General features: G+C 51.9%; 1 protein-coding gene across 6 annotated transcripts in view; it reads right to left on the minus strand.

Annotated features, from left to right (window-relative positions):
- SYT17 (synaptotagmin 17) overlaps positions 1–6,595 on the minus strand; it is a 98,673-nt gene extending 92,078 nt beyond the window's left edge. The window contains exons 1-3 of one of the 6 annotated variants that reach the window (XM_003266087.3): positions 6,180–6,595; positions 2,087–2,104; positions 1,286–1,434 (exon numbers count right to left, since the gene is read on the minus strand). In XM_003266087.3, the coding sequence (XP_003266135.1) occupies positions 1,286–1,434; positions 2,087–2,104; positions 6,180–6,194 (182 nt within the window). In that variant the 5' untranslated portion in view covers positions 6,195–6,595. Of the gene's footprint in view, positions 1–1,285; positions 1,435–2,086; positions 2,110–2,258; positions 2,539–6,179 lie in introns of those variants that run through there. The other 5 variants (XM_030798529.1, XM_030798528.1, XM_012497436.2 and 2 more) reach the window with 5 other exon arrangements.
- Between the last annotated feature and the right edge of the window lie 498 nt (positions 6,596–7,093).

Raw genomic sequence — 7,093 nt, forward strand, 5'->3', positions numbered from 1 at the left:
CCTCCCAAAATGCTGGGATTACAGGCATGAGCCACTGCGCCCAGCCAGAGTTACTTACATGTATAATCACCAACAAATTATCAAGCATTCCTAACTACTTTTCCACATTCCAAATTCATTGACTCCCTGCAACAACTCTGAGAGAGTTATCATCCCATTTCACAGATGGGAAATCAAGGCACACAGAGATCAAACCACTTGCCCAAAGTCACAGAACTAGAAATAGTAGTTGAGATCACAGAGCCTGGATACAGAGCCATTTTGCTATGGAAATATTTGATACTTGCTTCTAAGAAGAGAAAATGAGAGGCATGAGGCATGAGCCCCCAACTTGGAGGGAAAGATGGGACACGAGAGACTTTTGGAATCTCAGGCCAAGGACTGAGCTGAAACAGCGCTGCCTCCTTCCACTCTGCCAGGCTCCAGCTGTGGGTCCTGGCCGCTGTCTCTCTTCCTCTCTGGGCCCGCCCCTCCAAATCATGACAAGCTCACTTGATGACTTCTTGATCCTTCCCAGCCCCGACCTTCTTGACTGTACCCAGGCTCTCGGACCATGTCCCTCTCTCAGTCACAGAGAGGTGGACCAGGCACGTGGCTGAGAAGCTTCAAAACTGTGTTCCCAAAATATCTGAGCGACTGGCAGATGGAGATGTTGTATGCAGGCGCGGGAGGAGAGCGAATTAGAAATAAAACGAAAGATGCCAGAGAGAACATAAACAGCGTTGGAGGACAGGATGGAGCCTGGAGGTGCTTTTCTGCTTCCCTGTTTCTGAAGTTCTTGTTCGGAGCAGCAAAAAGGCACTTGTTTGTTCATTCCGTCTCCCCTCCCATGCAACGGATATTTATCGAGCCTTTACTATGTGCAGGCCCCGGGCTGGGTGCTAGGGAATCTTGTCACGCTGACTTGGATGGAAACCCTCAGAATGCGGTCAGCCCCTGAACAATACAGAGGCTCACAGATCTCCTTTTCTGCTTGGAACAACACTCCACGTGACTAAAAATGCCCACACACTTAGCATTACACGGTTCACATCTCAGAAGGCCCGATGTGCCACTAGGTGAACTAAAACCACACCACCAGCTGGTCTCGCCAGCTTGCCGAACAAAATGAGGGGTACAAAACATATCCCCAGTCTGCAGCAAAGTTGCCCTTGGAAACTCAGCCTGCTTCTCTTTCATGCCCCCAAATCCTCCCTCCCGTGGCCCAGACCCCCAACCCCCCTTCTCAGAAAAAAGGAAAAGTCTTGAAATTGATTTCAGAGAAGTTCAGAGCAGTTTTACTTACAGCCAGGGAGGGGTCTGAGCAGGGAAAGGTCCCAGAATTTCAACTTCATCCTCACTTGACTGGCAACAGCTGGACTCGTAGCACTTCTGACAGCAGTGCCGGCAGGTCCATCTGCACAGCAGCAGATCAGAGATTCTAGAAAGAAAACCCTGAGGCCATTGGGGGAGGCGGGCGGGGGGATAGGGGGAGAGGGGAGGTGGGCAGGGTGGGGAAGAGGAAGAGGAGAAACAACACCCAAAATTACAGGCAGCCGATCTCGGATGAGAAATAGACATTCAGGAGTTCTGGCTCTGCTGCTGAGTACTTAGAACAAAATGTTTTCCATTTCTATTTACCAACTGCAGGCACAAAGATAGCAAACATCAACTCGCTGGAGCTGTTAGTAGCAAGCAAAACATTTGCAGGTATTTTCTTTTGTAGTTTATGTGAACGTCTTTCTTGACATGTGGGTGGTTTATACAACATCATAAGGGCTATACAATATGTTCAAAACATAATGAATATTACTGTGTCTTCTTGAAAGCAGGGACAAAATATTAAAAAAAAATCTCGGTGACATGAAACAGACAGAGATAATGAAACGGAATAAGTAGGGGTGGAGAGGGAAACTTGTCTTGTCAACTGGTGTCTTTTCAAAACCGGGATCTCCTTTCGGTAGAAAGGAATGGAAACTGTGCTGTTATTAACACCAGCTTATTGTTGAATATTCAATGTCCCCACAGCCCCACATAAGACTCCAAAATGAAAGTCAGGCATTTCTTGATCAGAAACCAGACCAAACAAATCATCAAATGAACCCACCTCGTTTAATGGTTCCAACTGCCCTTTTAAGATCCACGATGAAGCCAAGGGCGTAAGGGAACGAAGGGGTTAAAGAAAGAGAGACAAGACCAGTTTAGCAATATTCCAGCAACTCAAAAAAAATTTACAAAAAAAAAAAAAAAAAAAAGAAGCCCTGCATATTTCCACTTACCATCCTGGGAAGGGAGCTGACTTCCTAACATCCTAACAAGGTGTTGCTATTTTCAGGGCTGCTGGTAGCCTCCTGGTTAACCAACACCAAATAAATGGGAAACTTTAGCATTTCGATTTGATTTGCACCGTATGCTGTTATGAATCAGAGCGGGCGGATAGATAGTCATGCTATCCAATGCAGCCACACTTCAGGAGAAGAGCAAACCTTCCTATACAGAAATAGCCATGTAGCCAACCCAAAAGGACATGATTAGCTAACATGCAGGCAGGCACACAGTGGATGTTACTTGGCTCCCCCGCCCTCCCGGAGGCCCTACCTTCCAATTCTGCTCCAATGGTGATGGTGGGGTGTTTCCTATCACCACCCACAAATAGAGGGAACTAAAAAGGAAGCCCTAATCTGGTCCTCTTGAGGAAGGAGGTCCTCCCTTCCTGTTGTGGCCCCACCCCACCTCCCCATCTTCGTCTCCTGGGTTCTCAGGACACAGACTCCCTCCTTCTCTTTAAAATGGTTTTCCAAACGGGCCAAGTAGACTAGATAGGTTAGACGTACCACATCCCAACCTCAGGCATGTCCCAGAGGTGAACTGAGGTGGGACTCAAACTCAGAACTTTGAATCAAGGGGGAGAAAGTTATTATCTTTTTTCTGATTCTTCTTCAAGGAGGAGAAAGTCTCAATTTGGTACCACTACATGTTAACATCTTTTACCACTTACTAGTTTCCACCCTCCCCCATCCCCTTTCTTTTAAACAAAGTAGATCTTGTCCAGAGCCTTGGAGACAGTCATGTCCACCTAGAATTCAATAATGTGGCATTATTCCCATTGCGTTTATTCTTCTAGTTGCCTTCTGCCCATATTACATGGTCTTGGTTTCCTATGTTTCCTTTTCATATGATTTTTGTAAAGTAAAAATAAAAGTGAGCCCATTTATAGAAAAAAAATTAAGTTAACAATAGCATAGGTAGGGCTGGGCACAGTGGCTGATGCCTATAATCATGGTACTTTGGGAGGCCAAGGCGGGTGGATCACCTGAGGTCAGGAGTTTGAGACCAGCCTGGCCAACATGGTGAAACCCCCTCTTCTAAAAATACAAAAAATTAGCCAGGCATGGTGGCAGGTGCCTGTAATCCCAGCTGCTGGGGAGGCTGAGGCAGGAGAATCACTTGAACCTGGGAAGCAGAGATTGCAGTGAGCCGAGATTGCACCACTGCACTCCAGCCTGGGCGACAGAGTGAGACTCTGTCTAAAATAATAATAATAATCATCATCATCATCATCATCATCATAGTACAGGTGGTACGTGGCTTGTGAAAAAATCAAAATCCTCAAAGTGGTAAGGGAATAACAACAGCTTGGGAAATGGTCAAAGGCACTTATCAAAAAATCTCTAAAGCCGAAACTCAAACCATACACAGAACAAGACCCAAAGGTGCTGAGGGGCCATGCAACAAGCTAAGCCAGGAAGTACCAGAGTCTTAGTCTCACCATTGACTGATCATGTGACTTGGGCAAGTCAGGGGGCCTCTCTGAGCCTCGGTTACCTCTTCTTTAGTGGAAAGGCTACTCTATACCTCAAAGGCGTGCTGTTGAGGTGGCACAGGACACTGCCTATGCAAATACTTGCATGCGGTCCAGCTGAAAAATAAAATGCACCCTTTCTGTGATGAGAATTAGGTGATTGTCAAGACCTAGTGGAACCCAGTAGGCACTGGGTATTGTCCTGGCAGCTACAGCAGGGCACAAAACAGCAAAATATTATACCCTTATAGGGCTTACATGAAAAAGTGCTTTAGAATGTTTAGGATAAAGTGATACTTTTTCATAATAATTCATGACCATTTTCTGAATATAGGGAAGCATTTCCTAGACATGTGGTGGTCAAAAGAGGCCATTTATGAAACCGAAGTGAACAGAGACAAGGCCACCTCATGGCCCTGCTGCAAAACAGCCTCCCCAGCTTTCTCAAAGCCCAAGTGCAAGATGAGTGTCAAGGAGCAGAGAGAAACCAAAGAAGATGAAACAGGGTGCCCTGACGTTCCCAGGCATACTGAGTCTTTCTGGCATCGGGTCTCCTGGGCTTACGTGTTTGACACCGATGGAGGAGAACCAATGCACACCGGAAAGAAAGAGGAAGAAAGACAACCCATGCATTCTAAACAGAGGTGGGCAAACTAAGGCTGGCAGATCAAAACCAGCCCCGCAGCCTGTTTTGCTACAGCCCTTGAGCTAAGAATAATTTGTACGTTTTTAAAAGGTTGAAAAAAAAAAAAAGATGAATGCCTCTTGACTCGTGCAAAGTATACAAAATTCAAATTTTGGTGCCTGCAAATAAAGTTTTATTGGAACACAGCCACGCCCACTCATTTACTACTGTCTATGGCAGTTTTGGTGCTATAGTCAGAGTGGAATAGTTGTGACAGAGACCATGTGAGCCTCCAAGAGAAAAAAAATACTATCTGGCACTTTACAGGACAAAAAAGTTTAACACCTTGTTCTAGAAGGAAAACCAAGATCTCTGGGTCATTGTCATATGAGATGCTTAACATATCTACCACAGTCCCCCCTTGAGATCCCACCTTGACCCCTAAGCAGCTGTGTGGCCTTGGGCAAGTCACTTAATTTCTCTGTGCTGAAGGCGGCCATTAAGAACCCCAGGAGCCGGTAATCATGTTCGTTTCTCACTAAACTGTGCACTCAGAGGGGCAGAACTGTGCTGTTTTCATCACTGTATCCCCAGTGCCAGCACTTAGTAGGCGGTCGCGCAAGTGTTTGTTGGGCAACTATTGAATAGTCCCTGGACAACATTCAGCACACAGTGGGTAGACAGTAATGTGACCTTCATTGAACTTGAAAAGAGAAACTGGCGATTCCACGAAAGGGAAGCCAATCCAGGGAATCTAAAGCAGGAGACGAATGGAAGAGGCTCCGCCAGGTGACACAGCACAGAGTTCCCGGCAGGCTGAAGCATGTGAGGACACGATGAGGGGATATGTGAGCCAGAGGGGAATGGGAGGACCAGCAGCACCCCTAGCTGTGGCTGAGGGGACAAGATGTGAGCCAAGATGCACCCTGGACGTGGGAGTCTGTAAGCTTCTCTGCCCAGCTCAGAGGCGCCAGCACCAGAAGCAGCAGCTCAACGGGTCTCACTGCGGGTCTGCCTGCTTGACCTTGGCGCTGACCTGCAGTCACTTCCCTTCTTGCAGAGGAGAAAGGTCTTTTCATCAAGAAGCCCGGCCCACCCCTCCGCCCCCTCCCCCCAAAAAAGGCTGCTTAGAAATTATTTCAGAATTATTTCAGCCCAAGGATTCTTGGGGGACGTTTCTTCAAGGTGAAGAGGGTCCACATCTCCCAGACCCCAGTGCAGCGGAGTAAAGTAACAGGCTCCCTTCTCTTCACCAGCGCACCTCTGGCCTCCGGGTGTCCCCTACCCCTCAGCACCCAGTGCCCGGGAGAGACGACGTCCTTGTCCCTCCTGGTCGGAACAGCTGCCTCAGGCTCGCTCCGCCGGCCAATTAGCCGGAGCCGTCACCACGGCAACGGCAGCTGGCGGGCCGGGCGGCTGGCGCGCCCCGGGCCGCCCTCCCCACGGCCCCTCCCCTGGGGTGGGGTGCCAAGGAGAGGGAGGGGGCAGGGGAGAAGAAAAGTCCGCCCCACCCCCCATTCCCTCCCCAAGAGGCAAGGGCGCGCGTTGCAGAGTACACATAGGACCCTCCATCCCGGGGTTTGGGGGTCCCCAGTCTCTCCTCCCGGGGCGCACCCCTGTTGCTGCACAGGTTGCCCGCGCACGGGCACCCTTTTTCTCGAAGCAAGTTTGTGGGAGCCTAGCCGTGGGCCCTCTCTTCCGCGCGCTCCCAGCCGGAGGGGGCGCGGCACCCCCTACCCGCACCCCGGACCTTGCCCCCAGCCTCAGCCCTACCTGGATGTACGCCATTTTCGCCCGCGCGCACTCACTCCGGCCCGGGCATGGCGCCGCCACGGCCACTTTGCCCTCGCCAACAGCGGAGGGGGAAGAAAGCAAAGGGGGAAAGGAAGAAAAAGGCAGCTGGTGGCCCCAGACGTGACTGGCGTGGCTGATGAGCGGCGCCCGCCCCTCCGCCGGCCGCCCCGTCCTTGCCTTTCCCTGCGTTCCGGCTCTCGGAATCGGGGCCGCCTCCCCGGTTCGGAGAGATTCGGCGCCCAGGGCCCCCGCCTCGGCCTCCCTCGCTGTCCCGTGCTCCCCCCCGAGGCGCTCCCCAGGCTGGAATAAGGCCGGGGCGCCTGGGCAAGGAGCCCGGGGCAGCTGCGGGGACTGCAGCGACCCCAGCGCAGGCGGGGCCGAAGACGCTGGGGCCCGAGAGCGCGGGAGGCGGGGGATGGGATGGGGATGGGGAAGGGGGTGGGAGGGGGCGGTACACAGGTCAGCCCATCCTGCTGGCACGGGGGCTGGCACCTACCGAAAGCAGCGCCCCCGGAGCAGCCGTGGAGCCGAGGGGACACAGGGCATCCTGCCATGAAGTCTGCAGCAGGGAGGGTCCTTCCCATCCAGCCCTCTCCCCAAACTGGGTTGGAAAAACTTTATTCCCGCCCCACCCGACGCGCCTAGCACGGTTGCGGTGAGGCTTGCAGAGGCTGCTTGGATGGGAGCCTCAAGTTAAGGTGGGCGTAGGGCGTCCCAAACGGAGGTGCTGCGTCCAGGGCTGCAGGGGGCGCGCGGAGGGAGCTGAGCGCCCCTTTACCCTAAACCTGCCGGAGTTGCTCCCTGGACGCAACAGGTCTAGCGCGGGGCGGCCCGGCAGCGCCACCCAGCGTCGTGTCCGGCCTCGTGCGCTCCTCTGCCCACCGGCAGGCGGC

The sequence above is a fragment of the Nomascus leucogenys genome, chromosome 18, assembly GCF_006542625.1.
Source record: "Nomascus leucogenys isolate Asia chromosome 18, Asia_NLE_v1, whole genome shotgun sequence".
In the NCBI taxonomy this organism is placed as follows: Eukaryota; Metazoa; Chordata; class Mammalia; order Primates; family Hylobatidae; genus Nomascus; species Nomascus leucogenys.